Source organism: Chelonia mydas, chromosome 9, assembly GCF_015237465.2.
Source record: "Chelonia mydas isolate rCheMyd1 chromosome 9, rCheMyd1.pri.v2, whole genome shotgun sequence".
Classification (NCBI taxonomy): domain Eukaryota; kingdom Metazoa; phylum Chordata; order Testudines; family Cheloniidae; genus Chelonia; species Chelonia mydas.
This window is the reverse complement of record NC_057855.1, coordinates 53,641,578-53,666,347: the sequence shown is the minus strand read 5'-3', so window position 1 is coordinate 53,666,347 and position 24,770 is coordinate 53,641,578. Positions and strand designations below refer to the sequence as shown.

At 44.9% G+C, this 24,770-nt stretch overlaps 3 protein-coding genes across 18 annotated transcripts in view; all 3 read right to left on the bottom strand.

Annotated features, from left to right (window-relative positions):
* Positions 1–6,121, bottom strand: part of RNF168 (ring finger protein 168) — a 29,638-nt gene extending 23,517 nt beyond the window's left edge. For 5 of the 14 annotated variants that reach the window (XM_043522896.1, XM_027829619.3, XM_043522895.1 and 2 more), the window contains exon 1: positions 5,612–5,883. The gene's annotated coding sequence lies outside the window, so the exon portion shown is untranslated. Of the gene's footprint in view, positions 1–5,611 lie in introns of all 14 variants that reach the window. The other 9 variants (XM_037908786.2, XM_037908785.2, XM_037908787.2 and 6 more) reach the window with 4 other exon arrangements.
* A 2,584-nt stretch (positions 6,122–8,705) lies between these two features.
* Positions 8,706–24,770, bottom strand: part of SMCO1 (single-pass membrane protein with coiled-coil domains 1) — a 28,663-nt gene continuing 12,598 nt past the window's right edge. The window contains exons 1-3 of one of the 3 annotated variants that reach the window (XM_027829609.2): positions 24,628–24,765; positions 11,807–11,956; positions 8,706–9,627 (exon numbers count right to left, since the gene is read on the bottom strand). In XM_027829609.2, the coding sequence (XP_027685410.2) occupies positions 9,204–9,627; positions 11,807–11,955 (573 nt within the window). In that variant the 5' untranslated portion in view covers position 11,956; positions 24,628–24,765 and the 3' untranslated portion in view covers positions 8,706–9,203. Of the gene's footprint in view, positions 9,628–11,806; positions 11,957–17,337; positions 18,023–24,627; positions 24,766–24,770 lie in introns of those variants that run through there. The other 2 variants (XM_037909218.2, XM_043522893.1) reach the window with 2 other exon arrangements.
* On the bottom strand, positions 21,918–24,676 carry LOC122461789. Its single transcript, XM_043522891.1, has 2 exons — positions 22,157–24,676; positions 21,918–21,925 (listed from the first exon to the last, which is right to left on the bottom strand). The coding sequence occupies exon 1, from the start codon at positions 24,674–24,676 to the stop codon at positions 23,765–23,767; it is 912 nt and encodes a 303-aa protein (XP_043378826.1). The 3' UTR covers positions 21,918–21,925; positions 22,157–23,764.

The window sequence follows — 24,770 nt, the reverse complement described above, 5'->3', positions numbered from 1 at the left end:
GGATAGGAGTCAACAGTGTACCTTTGTAGCCAAGAAATCTAACTGCATATTGGGCTGCATTAGTAGGAGTGTTGCCAGCAGATCAAGGGAAGGGATTATTCCCCTCTATTACGCACTGGTGAGGCCACACATGGAGTACTGCGTCCCGTTTTGGGCCCCTCACTACAAAAAGGATGTGGAGAAATTGGAGAGAGTCCGGTGAAGGGCAACGAAAATGATTAGGGGGCTGGGGCACATGACTTATGAAAGGCTGAGGGAGCTGGGGTTATTTAGTTTGCAGAAGAGAAGAGTGAGGGGGGATTTGATAGCAGCCTTCAACTAGCTGAAGGGGGGTTCCAAAGAGGATGGAGCTCGGCTGTTCTCAGTGGTGGCAGATGACAGAACAAGAAGCAGTGGTCTCAAGTTGCAGTGGGGGAGGTCTAGGTTGGATATTGGGAACAACTATTTCACTAGGCCCTGGTCCACACTGCGGGGGGGGAAATCAATCTAAGTTACACAACTTCAGCTATGTAAATAACGTAGCTGAAGTCAACGTACTTTGATCAACTTACCGTAGTGTCTTTGCTGTGGTGAGTCGACTGCTGTTGCTCCCCCGTCGACTCTGCCTGTGCCTCTCGTGACACTGGAGTACAGGAGTTGACAGGAGCGTGCTCGGGGGTCAATTTATCGCGTCTAGACTAGATGTGATAAATTGATCCCTGCTGGATTGATCACTGCCCGCCGATCCGGCAGGTAGTGAAGACATACCCTAGGAGTGTGGTGAAGCACTGGAATGGGTTACCTAGGGAGGTGGTAGAATCTCCATCCTTAGAGATTTTTAAGTCCCAGCTTGACAAAGCCCTGGCTGGGATGATTTAGTTGGGGTTGGTCCTGCTTTGAGTAGGGAGTTGGATTAGATGACCTCGTGAGGTCTCTTCCAACTCTAATCTTCTATGATTCTATGGTCTTGGAGTTATTGTGGGTAGTTCTCTGAAAACATCCACCCAATGTGCATCAGCAGTCAAGAAAGCTAACAGTGTTGGGAATCGTTAGGAAAGGGATAGAATAAGACGACAGAAAATATCCTATTGCCTCTACATAAATCCATGGTACACCCATATCTTGAATACTGCGTGCAGATCTGGTCACCCCATCTCAAAAAGATATATTGGAATCGGAAAAGGTTCAGAAAAGGGCAACAAAAATTATTAGGGGTATGGAACGGCTTCCATATAAGTAGAGATTAATAAGACTGGGACTTTTCAGCTTGGAAAAGAAACAACTAACAGGAATATGATAGAGGTCTATAAAATCATGACCGGTGTGGCCAAAGTAAATAAGGAAGTGTTATTTACTCCTTCTCATAACACAAGAACTAGGCGTCACTAAATGAAATTAATGGGCAGCAGGTTTAAAACAAACAAAAGGAAGTATTTCTTCACACAACATACAGTCAACCTGTGGAACTCTTTGCCAGAGGATGTTGTGAAGGCCAAGACTATAACAGGGTTCAAAAAGGAATTAGATAAATTCATGGAGAACAGTTGCATGAATGGCTATTAGCCAGGATGTGCAGGGATGCAAATCACGCTCTGAAGTGTCCCTAGCCTCTGTTTGCCACGAGCTGGGAATGAGCGACAGGGGATGGATCACTTGATGATTACCTGATCTGTTCATTTCCTTTGAAGCACCTGGCATTGGCCACGTTGGAAGACAGGATACTGGGCTATATGGACCATTGGTCTGACCCAGTATGGCCGTTCTTTTGTTTTTAAGTGCAGAAGATAATCTGTCTGATCTGCTGGGCCCCTTCTCATTCTATGATATAGAAGGAGAATATATAAGAACCTGAAGCATCCCTACACTACCGTTAGAATAGCATTGAAAAGTGCCTAGAACAGTGGTTCTCAAACTTTTGTACTGGTGACCCCTTTCACACAGCAAGCCTCTCAGTGTGACCCCCTTTATAAATTAAAAACACTTTTTTACATTGAACGTTATTATAAATGCTGGAGGCAAAGCAGGGTTTGGGAGTGGAGGTTGACACCTTGTGACCCCCCCATGTAATAATCTTGCGACCCCCTGAGGGGCCACAATCCCCAGTTTGAGAACCCCTGGCCTAGAAAGTCCATAGGTCTTTCTGCAGAACTCTCAGCTATTTCACTTTTGTACACACTGACAGAAGCAATGTATCGTGAGCCTCAAAGCTTCACATCATATTAAATATGAATTATTATAGTTGGCTTAAGCCTCTTCAAGCTGGTGAAAGAAGCTTGTACCAGTGAGCAAGGACACGGTCTCCTTTCATTTGATTCTCCCTTTGTTAAAGGAAACAGACTCTGGATATTTTTTGTAATAAACAGGGCCGCATCCAAGTTACCTGGCTCCATCATCAATTTCTCCTCCTATCTGTAATAACCTGCAAGACCCCAAATCTTTGACTAACTGCTTGGGTCAAAAGAAGTAATAGAATGCTCAAAAATGATGAGAAGAAAGGAAAAATAAGGTAGAAAGGTTGTGCAAAACCTTCCCTGATGTGATGCTAGTGCGCTTGGCACTGCACAAAGAATGCAGCCCTGGCTCCATAGATTATAATCTAAATCAGACAAATAACATAGCTCTGACTCAATACATAGTCTCAAAGTGGCATAGATTAAAAATCCAAAAGTAGAATAATCAATAGAAGGCTTCAAAGAAAACATTTTAAGGAAGAATCAGAAAACAAAGGAAAGTAGCTTGGCACATAAGGAGAGAGGAAGAATTTTCTGAGTAAACGGAAGTTTAAGAGAGAGGGAATATAAGGAAAGTAAAGTTGCTGTGCTGGGACTTGAAGAAGATAAACTTGAACTTGATGCAGATTGTGAGGAAAGGACAGTGAACAGGGAAGTGACACAGTCAGAGCAATGAGAGAAGTGCAATTTTCACAGCAGCATTTTATACAGACTGGAGGTGAACAAGGTGAAGTCTGATGAGGAGACTGTAGCAGATGATGCAAGGGATAACCTACACACGGACAAGGGCTCTAATAGTAGGTGTTAAAGGATTTTAGAGCTGTTCTAAAGGAGCTTAGCTTTAAGGATACAGTTCGAAAAATTCTGGGTACTGTTCATTTTTTTAACAGGATAAATTACTTTTATTTGACCTTTTAAGTGCAACCTGTATTTTATGTTCACTCTTCAATAGTTGCGCAGATTTGTTGGTAACTATTCAACTGATTCATTTACAGAAGACAGGCTTTAAGAGTAGTGTATGCACATGTTGCCATTACAGTGACTGAACTATTCAGTGCCAGGATACCTGAATAAATGGGCTCTCTTTTCATGAATATTTAAATGGGCAAAGCAGGAGAAAAGCATTAGACTTAAGAGATGTTCTATTTTTGCATTTATAAGGACTTTTCTATAAAAAGCACAGCTGTGTATCCAGTATGATGTTCAGATTTACAGGTGTAACGCACAGAGGGGCACTTACACCACAGCAGTGAAGGCTGCATTGGCATCTCACCAGCAGCTTGGGGTTTGCTCGCCACTTGCATTTTTCAGATGCAAGCGCTTGCCTGTATTTTTGCACACATAAATAAGAACAGGGTTTCAGCGGTTACCCCTCGCCCCCAACTGCTCCTCTTGGCCCCCCTCCGGTGCAGGGCCTCCTTCCCCCAACCTGCCCCTCACCTCCCAATGCAGTAGGGTTGCCAACTTTCTAATTGCACAAATTTGAACACCCTTGCCCCACCCCATGCCTCACCTCTTCTGAGGCCCCACCCCCAACTCACTCCATCCCCCCCACTCCTTCACTCATTTTCATCGAGCTGGGGGTTGGGGTGTAGGAGGGGACTAGGGCTGTGGCTGGGGGTGCAGGCTCCAGGGTGGGGCCAGAAATGAGGGGTTCAGGGTACGGGAGGGGACTTAGGGCTAGGGCAAGGTGTTGGAGCATGGGAGAGGGTGCGGGCTCCAGGAGGGAGCTCAGGGCTGGGGCAAAGGTGCGGCAGGGAGTACAGCCTCCAGGAGGGAGTTTGGGTGCGAGAGGGGGCTCTGGGCTGAGGTGCAGGAGGGGATGTGGGGTGCAGGTTTCAGGAGGGATTCTGGGTGCGGGAGGGGGCTCAGTCTCCGGAAGGGAGTTAGGGTGCAGATTCCAGGATGGGGCAAGGGATTCGCGTGTAGGGTGCAGGCTCTGAGAGGGAGTTTGGGTGCAGGACGGGGGTGGGGGTTGAGGTGCAGGACGGGTGTGTGGCATGGGCTCCAGGAGGGAGTTTGGGTACAGGGGAGGGCTCAGAACTGGGGCAGGGGGTTGGGATGCAGTAGAGGGTTCAGGGTGCAGGCTCCAGACAGGTAGCAGTTATCTTAGGAGGCTCCCTGGAAGCATCGACATGTCTCTCAGCTCCTAGGCAGACGGGCAGCCAGGGAACTCTGCGCAGTGTGTACTGCCTCCCCATGCAGGCACCACCCCCGTAGCTCCCACTGGCCATGGTTCCCAGCCAATGGGAGCTGCAGAGCCAGCACTCAGGCCATGGCTGTCCCTCCACCTAGGAACCAGATGGACATGTTACCACTTCTGGGAGATGCGCAGAGCCAGGTAAGGAGCCTGCCAATCATGGCTGTCCCTACCAATTATGGTGCCCTATGCACCACGAGCACCTGCTTTCCCCCCCCCCCCTCCCCCCGGCAGAGGATCTGGGCTGTGCTCAAGGCCTGCGGGGCCAGGGAGCCAGGAGTTTTGGGGGGCTCCACAGGCCCAAAGTGGCCCGGGGTATTAGCATGGGGCCTGACGCCAGCAGCAGGAAGAGGAACAACCCAGCCCCAGCCAGCTCTGCTTCCCGCACCCCGGCCCCAGCCGTGTCGCTTGCGTGGGTGAGGGTGGGGGCTGGGGAAAGGACTGCTCCTGCGTTCACCAGTAGCAGGAGTGGAGCGACCTGGTCCCAGCCTGCTCTGCTTCCCCCGCCCCAGCCGTGTCACTTGGGGAGGGAGAAGGACTACCCCCTGCACTCACCGCAGCGGGAAGCAGAGCGACGCAGCTGGGAGCTGGTAGAGTGGAGCAGGCTGGAGCCGGGTTGCTCCACTTCCTGCAGATAAGTGCAGACACTCAGGGAAGAGGCAGGGGTGGGAAAGAGGTGGAATGGAGAGCAGGCTGGTGACAGAACATGGGGGAAGACTAAGAGTTGTCCCGGGCCCACACCACCCTAGGGACAGCCCTGCCCCTTGTAGTGAGTGTAGCCCACAGGGGGGCCAGCCAGGGGATAGGGCTGGCCATCAGAGCTGCTGCTATGTATGCAGCATGCAACTGCCTAGGGCACCATGAAATTTGGGGCAATTTGGTGCCCCACACAGCTGTGTATTCTGCATATGCCGAGGGATGGCCCTGCTGCCAGCTCTGCACCAACTGGACTTTTAATGGCCCAGTCAGCAGTGCTGACCAGAACCTCCCAGGTTTTCCAATACGATTGGGCTTTCCAGCCAAAAAACAGACACCTGGCAACCCTAGCGGTGGTCCAAGGGCCTAGAGCCCTCTTCCCCCTCAGCAGGGGCCCAGGGATCTCTCCCCCCCAGTTCAGTGGCCTGTTACCCCCAGGAATCAACATAAGCTGGGCCGGAAGCCTCCACTAACCACCACCCCCGAGCTACAGCCTGACACTCACCGCCCGCCTCAGCTCGAAGCCGCACGAGTGCAACGGATTCTTAACCCTCTCTCTCCCTCGGCGTCAACCAGCTGATGTCATCGCTGCAGGCGCGCGCGGCCCGCACTTCTGGATCCCACGGGTTCCACCTTCCCCAGGGTCCCGCCCCCGTCCTCTGGCGCGCCGCAGGGCGGGAGCCGCGGCTTGGCTTCTAAAGGCCCCCCCGGGAGCGAGGAAGGAAGGAGAGGCCGGGGCTACTGAGGGGAAAGGCCGGGCCCCAGTCCCGCCCCCAGCTTGCCTGGCTTCGGCCGCCCAACCCCGTAACAGGGCCTGGCCTGGCTGGCTCCGCCCTCGCTCAGGCGGCGGGCGGAGGCATCTCATTTCAGGCAGGGCGGGCCCCAGGAAAAGGAACGTGGAGAAACGACGCGGGGCTGCCAGGCGCCGCTCGTGGGTCGGAAGCTTATTTCCCGCCCGGCCGTGCCTGCTGCTGGGAGAGGCCGGGGCGCGGCCAGGGCAGCGCTGGGAGCTGCCTGCTGCGGGGGCACGTCTGAACGTGCCGGCTCCTGTTTGATAGGGCTGCCCCTTCCTACACCCAGTCTGGGCCCTTAGCCTGCTCTGACACAACTGGCCGAGTGGAGCAGGGGGAGTGGAAGCCAGGCTATAGTCTATGGGGGGGGAGGCGGGATAGCTCAGTGGTTTGAGCATTGGCCTGCTAAACCTAGGGTTGCAAGTTCAGTCCTTGAGTAGGCCGCTTAGGGATCTAGGGCAAAAATTGGGGATTGGCCCTGCTTTGAGCAGGGGGTTGGACTGGATAATTTCCTGACGTCCCTTCCAACCCTGATCTTCTATGATTTCCCCCACCCCTGCAATCCTAACTACAAGGATATACCCCACCTCCCCCAGCCATTTAAAGTCTCATCTTTAACTGGAATTAGAAACTTTTAATATAAAATATCCCAGGGTATTATGATAATAATGCAAATTTCTAGACCCATGCAAAAAAACCCTGGCAGATTAAATTATTTTTCTGGTAATTGGCAAACTTTTAAAAAACCTGGCCAGGCCTGTCAAATACAGGCCAGATGGTAACCCTACCTGCAGGAGTCAGGCAATACTATTTAATATTTTCATTAATGACTTGGATAGTGGAGTGGAGAGTATGTTAATGAATTCTGCAGATGACACAAAGCTGAGGGGTTGCAATCACTTTGGAGAATGCACTTAGAATTCGAAATGAACTTGCCAAATAGGTAATTGATCTGAACTGGGACCAGTGCTATTCAACATAGTCACTAATGATCTGTAAAAGGGGGTGAATAGGGCCATGGCAATGTTTTCAAATGACACAAAATTATTCCAAATTTTTAAGTCCAAATCTGACTGTAAAGAGGTACTCGGGGAACTAACAAAACTGAGTGACTAGGCAACAGAATGGCAGACAAAATTCAACAATGACAAGTGCAAATAATCTCTCTCTCTCTCTATATATATATAAAATGATGGGTTCTAAATTAGCTGTTACCACTCCAGAAAGAGATCTTGGAGTTACTGTGGATAGTTCTCTGAAAACTTCAGCTGTGTTCAAAAGGGCTTACTGAATGTTAGGCACTATTAGGAAAGGAATAGAAAATCAAGACAAAATATTATAGCACCAATATTTAAATCCAGGGTGCACCCACACCTTGAATAGTGTATCCAGTTCTCGTCTCCACATCTCAAAAGAGATATAGTGGAACTGGAAAAGGTTAAGAGAAGGGCAACAAAGATTATCAAAGCTATAGAATGGCTTCCATATCAGTAGAGCCTAAAATGAGTAGGGCTGTTAAGATTAGAAAAGAGATGATTAAGGGGACATATGACAGAATGGTATAAAATAATGAATAGTGTAGAAAAAGTGAATAAAGACATGTTAGTTATCCTTTCCCACAATACAAAAACCAGGGGTTAGGCAATGAAATTAATAGACAGCAGGTTTAATACAAACATAAGGAAGTACTTTTTCACACCACAAACAGTCAATCCGAAGAACTCATTGCCATGGGATGTTGTGAGGGCTGAAAGTAAACTGCGTTCAAAAAAGAACTAGATAAGCTCATGAAGGATGTGTCCAGCAACTAGAATGGCTATTAGCCAAGAGGGTCAGGGATATGACTCCTTGCTCAGTGTGACCCTAAACCTCTGAATGCCAGAAGGTGAAGACATGGGTGGATCTCTCCAAAATTGCCACTGTCAGAGTCAGGATACTGTGCTATGTGGACCATTGGTCTGATCCAGTATGGCAGTTCATAAGAAATCAACAAGATGAAATTCAGTAAAGACAAGTGTAAAGTACTACCCTAAGGAAGGAAAAATCAAATGCACAACTACAAAATGGAATAACTGGCCAGGGTTAGTGCTGCTAAAGAGGATCTGAGGGTTATAGTGGATCATAAATTGAATATGAGTAAAAAATGTGATGAAGTTGCAAAAAGGGGTAATATCAGTCTGGGGTCTATTAACAGGAGTATCATATATGAAACACAGGAGGTAATTGTCCTATTCTAGTCAGCACTAGTGAGGCCTCAGCTGGAGTAGTGTGTCCAATTCTAGGTGTCACACTTCAGAAAAGATAGGGATAAACTGTCGAGAGTCCAGAGGTGAGCTGTTGTTGTAAAAAATAAGTTGTTTAGAAAACCTGACCTATGAGGAAAGGTTAAAAAAAACTGCACAAGTGTAGTCTTGAAAAAAGACTGAGGGGGACCTGGTAAATCTTTAAATACATTAAGTGCAGTTGTAAAGAGGACGGTGATCAATTGTTCTGTATCTTCACTGAAGGAAGGACAAGAACTAATAGGCTTAATCTGCAGCAAGGGAGATTTTAAATTAGATATTAGGAAAAACTTTCTGGCTATAAGGGTAGTTCAGTTCTGGAATAGGCTTTTAAGGGAGATTGTGGAATCCCCATCATTGGAAGTTAAGTACAGGTTGGACAGACGCTTGTCAGGGATGGTCTTAAGTATGCTTGGTCCTGCCTCAGGATGGTGGACTGGACTTGATGACTTCAGGAGATCCCTTGCAGTCCTATATTCCTAAGATTCTGTGAAAATACTGATTTTCCACAGAGCAGTAACACACATTAAACAATAAACCAAGGAGTTTTATTACAAGAAATTAGTGTCTCTGTGGCATACTACAGTTTACAGCTTTCATAGACATGCAATGAGAATACAAAGTACAGCAAAGCAGATTTTATGCTGGAAAATGTTGGCATTTGAACTCTTCAGCATTATGCAAGTGTCAAAATCTTTTAGCTAAGAGACAGAAGAATCTTTGTGTCCTTCCCAGCAGCCTCTGGCTACACATTTACGTGTACATACTGAGCTTGTACATGATGGTGACGAAAATCTTTTTGACTGGTGTATTGATTCTGGGAATCTGCCTGGCTTTTCAGACTCATGATACACATTAGCATGTCATGGTTGAGAGTGTTTGTACGTATGGATCTGTGTGTTGATATACACATGCACGGAAGCAGTTGGGGTATGTAATTGCATGTTTATGTAGGAACCTGTTTAGGTTGTAAGCTTGTTTGTCCTAAGTGGGTAAGGGAATTTTAAGAAATCTGCCACATAGGTTATTTTTGGACAAGGGTTACTTTCTTTTTTGGATCCCTCTGTGCTCTGCCATTCTCTACCACCTGCACAGCACACAGCAGGCTCTCTTGAAGGATCTGGTTCTTCACCACCTTGGTTATCATTGTGCTGATATCACTGGTGTACTTTTGCCTCTGGTTAGCTGGGTAATACTGTGCTTCAGAGCAATGTATGATGAAAAAGGTGCATAGAGCTAGGACATCTCCTTCTTGCAGCCCCAGCATCTCCAGCACTGCTTCCCACACCAGTCTAATTTTCTGGTTCTTGCCTTTGTGCCTCATGACAGAGGCTAAGGTGGGGAGGCCTCCCGCCAGATCTGGCAGCTTCACTCTGACACGGGAATGCAAGCAGCAAAGCATTTCACTCACATAGCTGTAGAAAAGATTTATCTCCACTGAAGTGAACCTGCCATGGAGATGGAGACAGAAACCACTTCTCAGACAAAAATACTTCCCATATACTTCAGTTCATTCCCATTTAGGTAATAAGTGGAGAATTCATGTGGTCTGTAACCCCAGCAATCCTAGGTAATGCAACCATCACATCACAAAAAGAAAAGGAGTACTTGTGGCACCTTAGAGACTAACCAATTTATTTGAGCATAAGCTTTCGTGAGCTACAGCTCACTTCATCAGATGCATACTGTGGAAACTGCAGAAGACTTTATATACACAGAGACCATGAAACAATACCTCCTCCCACCCCACTCTCCTGCTGGTAATAGCTTATATAAAGTGATCACTCTCCTTACAATGTGTATGATAATCAAGTTGGGCCATTTCCAGCACAAATCCAGGTTTTCTCACCCTCCGCCCCCCCCCACACAAACTCACTCTCCTGCTGGTAATAGCCCATCCAAAGTGACCACTCTCTTTACAATGTGTATGATAATCAAGTTGGGCCATTTCCAGCACAAATCCAGGTTTTCTCACACACCCCCCTCCAAAAACCACACACACAAACTCACTCTCCTGCTGGTAATAGCTTATCCAAAGTGACCACTCTCCTTACAATGTGTATGAAAATCAAGGTGGGCCATTTCCAGCACAAATCCAGGTTTTCTCACCCCCCACCCCCAAAAAACACACACACACAAACTCACTCTCCTGCTGGATTTGTGGTACTCCTTTTCTTTTTGCGAATACAGACTAACACGGCTGTTACTCTGAAACCCATCACATCACAGTAACCCTTCTACTTAAAAGGCAAACACACAGTTATCATTTTCAACAAGGAATCCGGTGGCACCTTAAAGACTAACAGATATATTTGAGCATAAGCTTTCATGGGTAAAAAAGCCACTTCTTCAGATGCATGGAGTGAAAATTACAGGTGCAGACATAAATATACTGACACATGAAGAGAAGGGAGTTACCTCACAAGTGGAGAACCAGTGTTGACAGGGCCAATTCGATCAGGGTGGATGTCGTCCACTCCCAATAATAGATGAGGAGGTGTCAATTCCAGGAGAGGCAAAGCTGCTTTTGTAATGAGCCAGCCACTCCCAGTCCCTATTCAAGCCCAAATTAATGGTGTTAAATTTGCAAATGAATTTTAGTTCTGCTATTTCTCTTTGAAGTCTGTTTCTGAAGTTTTTTTGTTCAAGTATAGCTACTTTCAAATCTGTTATAGAATGTCCAGGAAGATTGAAGTGTTCTCCTACTGGCTTTTGTATGTTACCATTCCTGATGTCCGATTTGTGTCCATTTATTCTTTTATGTAGGGACTGTCCGGTTTGGCCAATGTATCTACACCATCAGAGGACCCAACCACATCAGCCACACCATCAGGGGCTCATTCACCTGCACATCTACTAATGTTATATATGCCATCATGTGCCAGCAATGCCCCTCTGCCATGTATTTAGACCTCAGTTCTGAAGAGGATTAAGCATGTGTGTAATTTTACTCATAAGTAGTCCCACTGAGTTCAGTGAGACTACTTATGTGCCCATAGTTACACATCTGTAAATTTTCATAGGATCAGGTCAGAGTTATCTAAAAGTAGCCTGTTTTTCAAAGCACTGTGCACCTGAGCTGCCATTGCTTTCCATGGGAACTGTGAGTAGCTCAGGACCTTTTAAAAAAAGCCTGTTATTTAGATGTCTAAATATGGATATGGGAGCCTAACTTCAGGCACCAAAATGTGAAAGATTTGGCCTTATTTGCTAGCAGAACAAAACCAGGGCATTAGTAAGATTCTGATTGTTACTGCTTATAGTGGGACACAATTATCTGAAAGATTTTGAAAGAGCATATGGTGTCTTTGGTATTCTTAGAAATGGTGTGGGTTTTTAAGATATAATAATATTTAGTGCATATTTAAAATTTCTTTAGAAGTTTTTGCACTTGGAATGGAATTTGCCTTGCATTTGCTGAGATCAACAAACTATATTCTCGTGTGGTAAAAGGCAATTCAAAGCCACATCCCTGGATATAGAAAGAGTTTTATTCTTTTCACTCAATGTAGCATAAGCCTATTCATCTTCACCTGCACATATAGAATTTACACGTTTCTCAATTCTCTAATCTCCCAGCTGATGCATGGAGGGGAAACTGAGCTGTTTTTTAATTCTGTGGCTCACCTGTCCTTCAGCAAGGATATCCACATCTCATCCTCGTCCACCTGCTTCTCCAGGGTTTTATCCTGAAACTGCAGCTTCTGTGTCAGTTTATCCATGGCAGAGTTCAGCTCTTTGAACTGAGTCTCCACAATCTGCAGCCTGTTTTCCATCCTATGGAATATAAGAACCGGAGTCATTATTAGAATCAGTATATCTGAACTTCTACACTGAAAGAGGGCTCCATTTCTGCTGCATTATGACTAACTTCAGATCCAGTTTAAGATTCCTCCATTTTACTTGGAAGTCATTCTGACTCCTTTTGAAGGTGTTTGCCAGTTGAGCGTCAGTTGCTTGATGTAGTCTGGGTCCTTTAGAAGTAGTCATAACATAACCTTGACTGTCTTTGAAGACTATCTGAATCAATGTATCAGACACCCTCATTCTTATCATAAGAGATTAAATATCTACTAATAGTGATTTATCAAGCTCAATCTAATCTCATTGAAGGTTTCATTTTAGGACCCAAATTGATCCTATATAACATTTAAATCAGCCCTGTATAAAATCTACCATGAAAATATAATAATACCTAATACTTAAATAATACTGTAATACTTAAAACCAGCCTTTTCCTTGCCTCCTTCAGTACCATGGCTGGTGACTTCCTAGTCCCTACTAACTCTCCCTACATAGGTGCTAGAACTAGGAGTGCTACTACATCCCCTGGCTTGAAGTGGTTTCCATCATATACATGGCTTATAGGCTCTCAGCACTCCTGTCCTTCTACTGCAAGGTTTTCCTTTTATAGGAACATTTTTCCCCAGCATGCTTTTCTAGAGGTGGCTCTTTAAATATGGCAGAACCAAATAGCTACAGCACAAAAAAGGCTATTTCCAGCTAGTAAGTACTTGTTATGTTTTCCTTCTGATTTCTAAGAAAGTGGTCTATTTTCATATTTCCTATGAATAATATAACTAAAAGAGGTATCTTGATTTTAAAGTTTCTCCATGTGACCTCTATCAGAAAGTTTATTTTATGAGGTGCTATTGTGTTGAACTTATGTCAAAACACGAGGAGGCAGGGAGCATGCTTTATATTCCTTCGCTGCTGTTCTGTAGATGTAAAGGCATGGAATATGCTGGTTACCGTCCATTTTGATAGTGTTCCTCAGGAATAATTTAGGGTAACAGCTTAACTAAGTTACTAAGATCCCAGTTAAATTGTTCTCCCGAGGTGCAACTTTTGGGTATTTCTAGGATCTTGAAGCTGTTGAAACACTTTAGACTGAAAGGTTTTTTGCCTAGATTTCATAAAAATAACAAGGGATCCCACAACTGGCCAAGTATTGATTAATTAGAAGTTCAGTTAGCCTTGATTTATTTTTTTTAATGGAATGAACTTCAGGCTATCTTGAAAAACTGTCTATGGCACTTAACAGCTATTGAATTGCAAGTCTCTGTTCCACAGCAGTCTGGTCCATGGGTATTCTTACTACTGTTTTATTCATTTTGCGATAGTGCTGAGGAGTCCAAGTCATGGACCAGGACCCTATTATGCGAGGCACTGACTGTATAAACACAGAATGAAAAGACTGGTCCTGCTCCAAAGACTTTGAGATCTGTTGCATTTGGTGAGCTCCCTAGACTAAGAGTATAATTCTTTGCCTTACAAATATTACATTTCCTGGTCTATTTTTTCACCTTTATCTGATGTTTTTGTAATGCCAAAATATCCAGTAGTTTTCAGGTCATAGCATAATCTCTGTCTCTTTTCACTTTAGATGGTAGGAACAGTTGATACTCAAACCTATTAACAGCTGATTTCCACCCCCTTTTTTTCTGTAATATACAATGAGAATTTTTTTGGCAACTAACTTCAAATAAAATTTTGCGTTAGCCATGCTTACATCTCATTTTACTCATAAAAGTGTAAATATTTTCATATAAATGTTTGCCAAAAGGGAATTTTAGGCTAGTAACAGAGATTTGTTTAATCACAAAGGAAATTTGTTTAATGAGAAAATGAAATTCATGTTGGGCAGAAATAGAATTAGCTTACAAAGGTCAGTGTAACTCATTTCAGTAGAATGGGTCTTTGTCCCCTTCTAGTGGCTGGTTATCACACTTATTCCTTAATGTAATAGTCAGCACACCAGCTCCAGTAGTACAGGCCCATCCTATTTGCAGTGAAGGAGTAAGAGTTCAATCCCTACTATTTATATGAAGGTATCAATTAGAGAACAGGAACAATACTATGATTTAAGTGACTAATCACACAGCTCACAGACTAGATACTCAAAGGAATAGCTGTCAGCAAACACTTTGTGTCATGGAGTCACCGGGTCAATGGTCTGGAACTACTCCATATGAAGCCAGTCAGGACTCTGGGGGAGCATGCCTCCTCTCTCTGAGCGTAATGTCTCCAGGGCAAGAAGCTTACACAGCTTCTTCCTGGGTCTGACCTCGGAGCATTCATCATCCGCTTCCACACCGTGCGCTTCCCACAGCAAGTCTGCCCAGGCGGAACTCCTGGGGAAGCCAGAGGGCCCTGCACCCCAACTCCGCAGTCAGACGTGACTCTCAGTCAACCGGTAAAACAGGTTTATTAGTCAACAGGAACACAGCATAGGACAGAACTTGTTAGCACAGAAATCAGTGACTTTCACCCAAGTCCATCTTGGGGGGAAGAGAGCTCAGAGCCAGGGCTCTGGTCCTCCCCCTGAGCCCCAAGCCAGCCTAGACTGACTCGCTTCCAGCTGTCTGGCCCCTGCCCTGCTTGTTGCTCCTCCTCCGGCCTTTGTCTCGCTTCCTGGGCCAAGAGTCACCTGGTCGCATCCCCCTCCTGGGTCTCAGGTTATGAAGGGGCGACTATAGCATAGTGCAGGCAGCTGGAACAGCCTCCGCAAAAGTCACACCCCCTTATTCCCACCACCTAGACATTGGTGCAATACATAGGGAAACTGAGGTACACACAGCATTCATGCAAAACAGTAAGACTCACATAGGCTCACATACAACATAACAAGGGAAAATCCCCACTTCATCACACTTTGTCAACAATCTACAGCCTGAAACTTATTTACGTAACATTTGCTGGAAAAAACGAGCAAACATATTTGTAAGAGTAAGGTTGTGGACAAGTCAGAGATAAAAGGCTGAGTGAATTATTCATTACAGATTGTAACGGCTCATTGATAGAGTTGCGTGAACAAAGATTCATGGTTTCTGTTCTCACAAGCTTTCTTCTACATAAATGGTGAAAATGGCCAATAGATTTAATTACTGATGAAAATGGGTCACCACTGTTGCAATAATTTTTCTCTGCTGCCTTTAATATTTAATAATGTTGCTTTAATATTCCTTGGCTTTTCCAGCCAAGGTTGCCTTGGCTTTTCCAGCCATTTCTGGTCTTGGGAGAAACTGCTCCCAGCCTCTAAGCTACGTGCACTGAAGAATTCACAAGTGTCCGTTCTGAAAATGCCAATTCACACTGCAGTGACCACTTGAAATTATGAAGTGGTTTTACAATATTATGATACATGGAAATGACCCTTCATTAATAAGAGCAAACCCCAGGAAAATTTTTCATCTTGAGCCTTTGGGGAATAGATCAGCTCTAAATTGCCCCAATATTCACTTTGCCAATGAAAATGTATTCCCCACTCGTCAAAGGATAATGGTAGGTTATCTGACTTTTTAAATAACTCACATTTCTTTGGGTTCCATTTCAAAATAAGAATTATTTTACACTTACACTTACACAAACTGATGCAATTACAAATGTGGGAAAACATCAGGATGGCATCCACATATAGCGAACAGGAGAGAAGAATGCAGGGCAGGATGGTCCTGTGTTTAAGACACAAGGCTGGCGGTCAGGAAAACTTGATTTTGTTACTAGCTGTGCCACTGAACCTCTGTGATTCTGGGCAAATAAATTAACTTTGTGCCTGTTTTTTTAAGTAAAATGGGACTAGTTAGATTTCCTAATCTCACTGGGGTTTTATGAGAATTTATTAATAATTGTGAGGCACTCAGATTATAGAGTGATGAGTCTCTTTACTTTTTGAAAGTGGTAACCAATGAGGTTGCTACTAAATTAATACCACCTTGTGTCAATCTTATTCTGTACAAGCTCAAAACAAATCCTGATTCTTTACAAGAAAGCTTTTAAAACCTTCCTGCTGCTCTTCCTGTAAATATACAGCACTGCACTTAGAATACATCCAGTAAAAACAGAGCTCACATTCTTATGAAGGTTATTGAACACTATATGGAAAAAAGAGGCTTTTTAAAAATACATTATTTAATGCTGATGGCTTTTCTTTCCGAGTTTAGATCCTTTCCAGAAAATCAGACACCCTCATTTTTATTACTTTTAGAGCTAAGCTATAGATGTTCATATTCCAGGTGTGTGTGTTCATGGACTTGTGTCCTGTCACGTAGACTGTCAGATCTTTGGGGAAAAGATTATCTTCTTTGTTAATTGTCTCTATCATGTCTAGCACAGTGGGGCATTGATCTTTGGGGTTCCTTTCCTAGGTACTTCCATAATATAAATAATCTGCATACAAATATGCAGATGTTCAGATATTAGAAATGTTCATTGAAATACTGCATCCCAGCAGCAATAATATATTTGTTTTACAGCAGCCACTTTTACTACAATGATATTTATTTAAGCAGACACCAGCTTTACACATACTCAAGCTTCCCTTGTTATATAACATTTGCAGAATAATGTCAGACCTGGTATTTCCGCATACATACTTTTTTTTTTTTTGAAGGGACTATTTTTTAACCATCTCCAGTAACTATAGGAGCATTTTCAAATCTTTTTCTTTCCTTCTCCTCTAATTTTAATATGAACTGTTAACTATTTAAATTAGAAAAATAGTCTGCAAATTAAAGAAAGTGGTTATATGTGACCAGGCAATTGATGAGATACACAATATGAAGTAGAGTTTCCTCTGTGAGGTGCCTTCCTTCCTTTCTTGTCTTTTGAATCCACTGGGTTCTGAGCTATTTGCCTCTAACCCATCCTGGGCCTGAGCTCTCCTAAAAACACTTGTTCAGAAATGGACCTTATCAGAACATTAGCATATGGTTCAATATGGAAATATTAGAATTTCCTGCTGGTCCATAATCAAATTGCAACGTTTAAAAAAAGAGATCATTTATGATTGGGGATCAAGAGGTTGCATTCAGGCTGATGGCAAAGCACTTGTGCACCCTGGTCACAGGGTTAAATACTTGCGAACTATATGCAAAAGCTTATTCACAAAACAGGCGGTTGGTTGTTTTCAGAGATAAAGGAGAAACAAGGAGACTCCTTGTGATCTGAGGCCCATCAGCCGCTAAGTTCATGTTTATACCACCTCTATTTCCCATAAAGAATTAAGAAACAAGTACAGGCTCATCTAATATACAGACCTGTCACTCCGGTAGTTGTTAGTTTCGTCCCTTGCCCCATCTTGCTATAGCCCCTTCCCAGCACAATGGAGCCTTGCCTTGTTCCTCCTTGTAGTACTAACACACACAGCCCTTTGTGACCTGTTTAATGTCTCGTTCAGGGAGTGCAGAGATATGGCCTCTTTCGTCATCCTCATGAGGAACAAGAAGAGAAGAAATGCAATTTTAATAGGCTTGAATCTTCTCTCTTGTGGGCAGTCAGCAACAGCATGGACAGGAGATCTGACTTCTGCTAAAGGTCACTTTGCACTGAAGGCTTTTTATAGCCAGTACATCCAAATATAGTTCAGAAACACACAAACATGTTACTTAATGAATTATGAATTTGGTGCAGCTCCTCCAACACAAACACCCCACTTGTCTTTCTTTGTATATGAATTACTCTTATTTAAAGGTGATCTGAAAAGGGGCTTGTGCCCTGTTCAGCTTCTTCCTGATATATTATTATTTGTATTACTGTAGCATTTATGGATGAGGGCTCCATTGTGCTAGCTGGTGGACAAACAGAACAAAAATACCTGGCTTTTATATAGAGACAAGGTGGGTGAGGTAATGTCTTTTATTGGACCAGCTTCTGACATCACAAGAATCAAAGGTTTGTTGCTACAAACGTTAGTTGTTTGTCCATGCTACTCTGGACACTACAAACATTTGTGTGCTAGCAGACTAGCATCACTATATCTAAAAAAAGAGAGAGAAATGGGGCTTTTTATAATTTTTGATTAATCTCTGGCTCTCCTTTTCATCCTCAGACTGGAGGCTGGACCCTACCATGCCTGTCCCTCCAATGAACTGTGGTAGTGCAGAGAGATAGAAGGAGCCAGCATGGGGCTGGGTGAGTAAAGAGCTAAAAATGAACATAAATTGCTAGCCCTAACATTGTGCACCATTTCTTGCTCTTTTTCCTTCTCTCCTACCTGCCTTTCATTGCAATGTCATTGCCTTTCAGTTTTTCTCCCTTTTAATTATTTGGTTACCTCTTGTCTCTCCTCATACCACTTTCCTACCCCTCACCTTATTTCTTGTTCCCCCTATTCCCATAGCTTCCTGCATTGCCGTGAGGGACTTTAACTCTATTTTTTTGAACTGGTGAGTGAGACACTTCCTAATTGTTAAAAAGTTAATTCCAGAAGCGTGTCGACTGTCCTTTTGCTCAGGATATGAGGATTACAAAGATGAGAGCAGCACAAAGATTCACACTGCCATAGAGATGATACCCTTATACCTTGAAATGCACATCTGACAGAAGGCATTACTTTATTGTCACCATGGAAATGTAGGAGTGTTAAATATTCAAAAGCAAAGGATAAAAAAATAAGATAAAGCATATACAATTGTAAGGAATCTTTTAATCTTTACTGATGCATAAGACGTTGCGACGGGTTCAGTCATAGAGACCCCCTTGCGACTGTCACCTGACGTGCTTAAACTAACTCTGAGCCCATTTTCCCTGCCTGGTTGGGACTCCAGGACCCTGTCTTGTTGAGCCAGACATGCTACTCTGCTGCAGCACAGACCCAGGGTCTGAACCACGCCCTGAAAGCTGCAGACTTTAACCAAAACTGCTCAGCAGGTTTCCTGTCTCCAGCACCCAGACACCCAGCTCCCAATGGGATCCAAAACCCAAATAAATATGTTTTACTTTGTATAAAGCTTATACAGGCTAAACTCATAAATCATCCACCCTCTATAATACTTATAGAGAGATATGCACAGCTGTTTGTTCCCCCAGCTTACTCTGGGTTAATTAATAAACAAAAGTGATTTTATTAAGCATAAAAAGTAGGATTTAAGTGGTTTCAAATAATAACAGACAAAACAAAGTAAGTTACCAAGCAAAATAAAGCAAAGCACGCAAGTCTAAGCCTACTACATTAAGAAAATGAATACAAGTAAATCTCATCCTCAGAAGTGTTCCAATAAGCTTCTTTCACAGACAAGACTCCTTCCTAATCTGGGCCCAATCTTTTCCCCTGGTACAGTTCTTGTTAGTTTCACCTCAGGTGGTAACAAAGGGGATTTCTCATGACTGCAGCCCCCTTTGTTCTGTCCCACCCCCTTTTATGGCTTTGGCACAAGGCGGAAATCTTTTGTGTCTCTAGGTCCCCACCCCTCCTTCTAAATGCAAAAGCACCAGGTTTAAAATGAATTCCAGTACCAGGTGACATGATCACATGTCCTGTGAGACCCCAAGCCTCCATTCTTTCTGGCCTGACTCACAGGAACACAGGAAGGCTTACAAGTAAACAGAGCCATTTATAGGTGATTGATTCTGAAGCACCCTTAATGGCTTCCACTTAACATGTTTACAACAGTAATACAAGTTTATATCTTATTCTCCTAACTCCAGACATAGGGCATGGCTACACTTGCAGATGTAGAGCACTGTGAGTTAAACCAGCCCTCAGAGAGCACACTAGGGAAAGCGCTGCAGTATGTCCACACTGTCAGATTCAAGCGCACTGGCGCGGCAACATTAGCAGCTCTTGCAATGCCACAGAGAGCAGTGCATTGTGGTAGCTATCCCAGCATGCAACTGGCTGCAACGTACATTTCAAATGGGGTGGGGGGTAGGGTGGAGTGGAGTGTGTTGTGTGTATGTGGGGGAAGAGAGAGTTGGTTTTCGGGGGGCTGAGACCATGTCAGCATGCTGTCTTGTAAGTGCAGGCCCCCTGCTCCCTCGCCTCTCTCTCACACACACTCACAGCAGCAACATTCCACACTAATGGTTGCTTTGTCCCGGAGCAGATAAGCAGCCGGCTGTCAGAAACGGAGCTTTGAAAGGGCATATCGGCATTCCTACAGCTGAGTTCAAAACAATGACAAGACTGGCCACCTGATTTAAGGGGATTATGGGATGTTTCCAGAGGCCGATCGCAGTGCAGTAATGCAACACCTCATTCACACTGACGCTGGGGCATTTCAGCCAAGGCACAGCAAGTGTTATGCTTCTTATGGAGGTGGATCACCAAGAGCGCTCCAGCTGCAGAGTCCAGGCACTCTAAGTGCCTTGCCAGTGTGGACGGGTCGTGAGTTAGGGCGCCTGGGACTGCTTTAATGCGCTCTAACTTGCAAGTGTAGCCAAGCCCACAGAAATGATACATTCATACAAATAGGATGAACACACTAAATAGATTATAAGATTTGTAATGATACCTTACAAGAGACCTTTTGCATAAAGCATATTCCAGTTACATTATATTCACACTCATTAGCATATTTTCATAAAGCATGTGGAGTGCAACGTCACACCCTCCTCCTGAACTTACTGCCAGAGACTTGGACACTGTCCACGGTGGAAGCAGTATACCTAAAATTCCTCTTTTCTGGACAGGACATCTGCTACCCAGTTCTCCTTTCATTTAATATGCATAATCTCCTTATACTCTTCATCTCAAATTCCTGCAGGACCAGACTCCAGCATAGCAGTTTGGAGTTTGTGCCATTAGTCCAGTTAAGCCATACCAAAGGTGAATGGTCAGTTAGAATCCTGAACCTCCTATTAAAGAGTTAAGGCCTTAGATGTTTGACGGCCCACACAGTGGCATAGCACTCCTTCTCTATGACCGAGTAATTCTGTTCAGCAGGGGACAGCTTTTTGCTTAGGAAAGCAATGGGATGCTTCTTGCTGTCTTCCTCTGTCCTTCATCAACACAGCACCCAACCCTGTGTCTAATGCATCAGTACACAATTCAAAAGGCTTATCAAAGTAAGGGCTGACCAGCACAGACTCTGCAGACAAGAGTGCTTTTATTTTGTCGAAGCCTTTCTGGCACACCTCTGACCAAATTACCTTATTAGGTTGATGCTTTTTACATAAATCTATGATTGGGGACACTATGTCACTGAACTCCTCCACAAACCTCCTGTAATAGTTTGCCAAGCCTATGAAGGATTGGACTTGCCTTTTAGTTTGGGGGTACCGGCCATTTTACGATTGCTTCTACCTTAAGAGGGTCGGGGGATATTTTGTCCCCCACCCCATGCCCTAGATAAGGGACTTTGGCTGCCCCTATCTTGCACTTAAAGGGTTTCACGGTTGGCCCAGCTTCTTTGAGCTTTGATAGCACAATTTCCAGGTACTCCTTGTGGTCCCCCCAGGTGTTGCTGAATACAGCAATGTCATCTATATATGCCATAGCATAATTCTGCAAACCATTTAACACTCTGTTGACCAGTCTCTGGAAGGTTGCACCAGCATTTACCAGACCAAAAGGTAACACTGTAAATGCATAGAGTGATAAAAGCTGATTTTTGTTGTGCCTCCCCCTCCAAAGGGATCTGCCAGTAACTTTTGGTTAGATCAAAGGTACTGAGGTACTTGGCTTGGCTCAGCATATCCAGCATGTCATCAATTCTTGGCATGGGGTATGCATCTGTGACAGCATGGAGTTTCCTATAGTCTACACAAAATCTTACAGTGCCATCCCGTTTGGGGACCAAGACCACAGAGGAAGCCCATGCACTGTCAAATTCCTTAATCACCCCGAGCTCCAACATGCTTTGTATCTCAGCACGAATTTGCTCCTTCACCTTGCCGGTGGCCCTGTAAAGCCTGGAAGGCGGTGGGCTGAGCCCCTTTCGTGAGGAGTCTATGAGACAAGTGTGTCCTCCCTGGTTTGTTAGAAAATACCTCACTGTACCTTTGCAGCGTTGATAACACTTCCCCCTTTTTGACTGGTGTCAGATCACTACAAATTTCCATTCTTTCCAAAGTTGACCCATCTTGGCATTCAGCCATCAAATCAGTAAGTGGGTGTGCCTCAGTTTCCTCTTCGACACAACAGATCATATTTACCCCGGTCACTCTACTGTGATAGGCCTTGAGTCGGTTCACATGTACCAGTTGAGGCACAGTATCATCAAGGGGCTTTTGAACTTTGTAAGTATCCTCATTCACCACTTCAAACGGCCCCTCCCAGGAGTTTTACATTTTGAACTTTTTTGCAGGGCTGAGTACCATGACCAAATCTCCTATGTCAAAAGTGCGTATACAAGTATTTTTTTTATCATACCACACCTTTTGCTTAGCCTTACTGCAAAGGAGATTGTTTTGGACAATCTCCATCATGTCCTTCAACTCCCTCCTGAACCTCTGAACATACTCAGTCATGCGTTCTTTCCTCACCGTGGTGCATCCTTCCCAGGTATCCCTGATGAGATTGAGGGGTCCCCTCACTTTCCTCCCATACAGAAGGTCAAATGGGGAAAATCCTGTAGACTCTTGGGGCACCTCCCTATAGGCATACAGCAGGAACAACAACAACTCATCCAACTCTGGCCCCTTTTCTGGGCATACATCCCCAGCATGGATTTTAGGGTCCCACTGAACCTTTCCACCAGCCCATTAGCCTGGGATTGGTAGAGGGCCGTCTTAAGCTGTTTCACTCCACACACCTTCCATAGCTCATTGAACAACTGCGACATAAAATTTGCCCCCCGATCAGACAAAATCTCCTGAGGGAAGCCCACTCTGCTGAATATAGTGAGCATGGCTCTTGCCACTGTTTCAGCTTCTGTTAGACAGTGTGATTGCCTCAGGATACCGAGTGGTGAAGTCTACCACAACTAAGATATACTTGTTTCCCCTCCAAGTGGGGAGAGACATAGGACCCACTATGTCCATTGCCACCCTCTGGAATGCCTCCTGAATGACAGGCAAGGGACGCAGCGGAGCCTTCTGGGGTCCCACCGGTTTCTTCCTCTCCTGACACACCACACAAGTTCTACAATGATCCCTTGCATCATTCTGTATCCCAGGCCAGTAGAAATTCCTCCTTAACCTGTCATAAGTCCTCTGTACCCCAAGTGACCAGCAAAGGGACTATCGTGCGCTACCAGCACTAATTCCTTTTGGTGTTGGCTGGGTACAACCAACTGCTTATAGGGTTGGCTGGGGTCTCGGTTCTTCCCTACAGGGGCCTCCCTATACAGTTTCCCGTCCTCTTCAAAAAACTTCTCCTCCACTCCCTTCCTGGAGTTCCCTCCGAGACACACTTTTTTATGCCCTCAAGGGAGGGGTCAGCCCTTTGTTTACCTACAAATTCCTGACAGACAACCCTTGAGATAACATCCCCAACCCTGGGCACTGATTTCATCTCCCCTGCCCCCACCCCTGGGAGCCTGTCATCTTCAGCCAGGCAGAGGCCTGGCTCTGCCTCTCCCATACTTGGAAGCACCCCACCTTCCTGCATTGGCCTGTCAATAGGACCCTCCCCCACCTCCTCTATAGGTTCCAAGGTCCCCGCCCCATTTCTGGGGATTCCCTCCGAGTCACCTACTCCACGTTCCCTGGGGTAGGATGTGTTAGCTGGGCTGCGTCAGACCTACAATCATCAGCTAGAACAGCTGCCTCATTGACAGACAGTGCTCTCTCCTCCCTCTCTAGGAGTCCCTCACTTCCTTTCTTCATGCTGCAAGTTACCACACTAACAGTCCTAGTGTTGCTGAAAAATCATTTCCCAGCAACATGTCCGCGGGGATGTCCTTGAGCATCCCCACCAGTAAATCACCTTCCATACGTTCCCAGTCCACATGAACCTTTGCCGGGGTACAGGGAACCTTTCTGGCCCCACCCCTTAATGTGGGTCATCTGCCCCATCAAAACACTAGCATTTGGAACCACACTTGGTCCAACCAGAGAGAACTGAGCCACAGTATCCCTCCACTGCAGACACTTCGTGCCATCAATCTTGATATCCTTAATGTGTTCCCTGTCCACTTCACTAGGCCCTGTGTCCGCCAAGCTGGTGTGATAAGAGGTGGGATTGCCCTCTGGGGCCTCAGAGCTGAGGGCAACCAAGCCAGCATGGGACAAGGGAGGTTTACCCTCCTTTAATTTAGGGCAGCTGCTCTTCAGGTGCCCTGGGGAATTACAGTGAAAGCACCTTCTGGGCTCCTCTGGTTGTCCAGGAGACCTGAGGTGAGTAACAGGGGAGTGGGGAGGTGAACACCCAGCCTCCTTTTTCCCAGGGGTAAAACGGTGATTCTGCTTTCCCCCAACCCTGTATCCCTCTGCCAGTGGTTTGTGTTTAATTGCAGCTTGTGACTGCTCATAAGAGTCTGCAAACCCAGCTAATTCACCCACCTTTTTGTCCCACAAATACGGTTTTATATCATCATTGCACATATTCAGGAACTGTTCCTGAGTAATTAAACAACACATTTCTTCAAAGCTTGTAATGCCTTTCCCCGTCACCCACTTGTCTAACAAATCCCTCATTTCAATTGCATAAGCCACATTATTCAATCCAGATCTCCTCTTAAGATTTCTGAATTTAACCCTGTAGGTTTCAGGTGTAATCTGAAACTGTTTCAAAACCAGTTCCTTAAATTTACCATAGTTTGAAGCATCATCAATAGGTATCTTACTGAATATGTCCAGAGCTCTCCCAGTCAATTTTGCAACCACAGAGGTCATCTTTTGATCTTCAGGAATCGCCTGGAGAGTGCACAGTCTCTCAAAGGTGATGAAATATTCAGCAATATCACTGGATTCATCATACTGTGGGCAT

Excerpts from the sequence above, each read along its gene's own strand:
- LOC122461789 (XM_043522891.1), bottom strand. The coding sequence starts at position 24,676 with ATGACCTCTGTGGTTGCAAAATTGACTGGGAGAGCTCTGGACATATTC.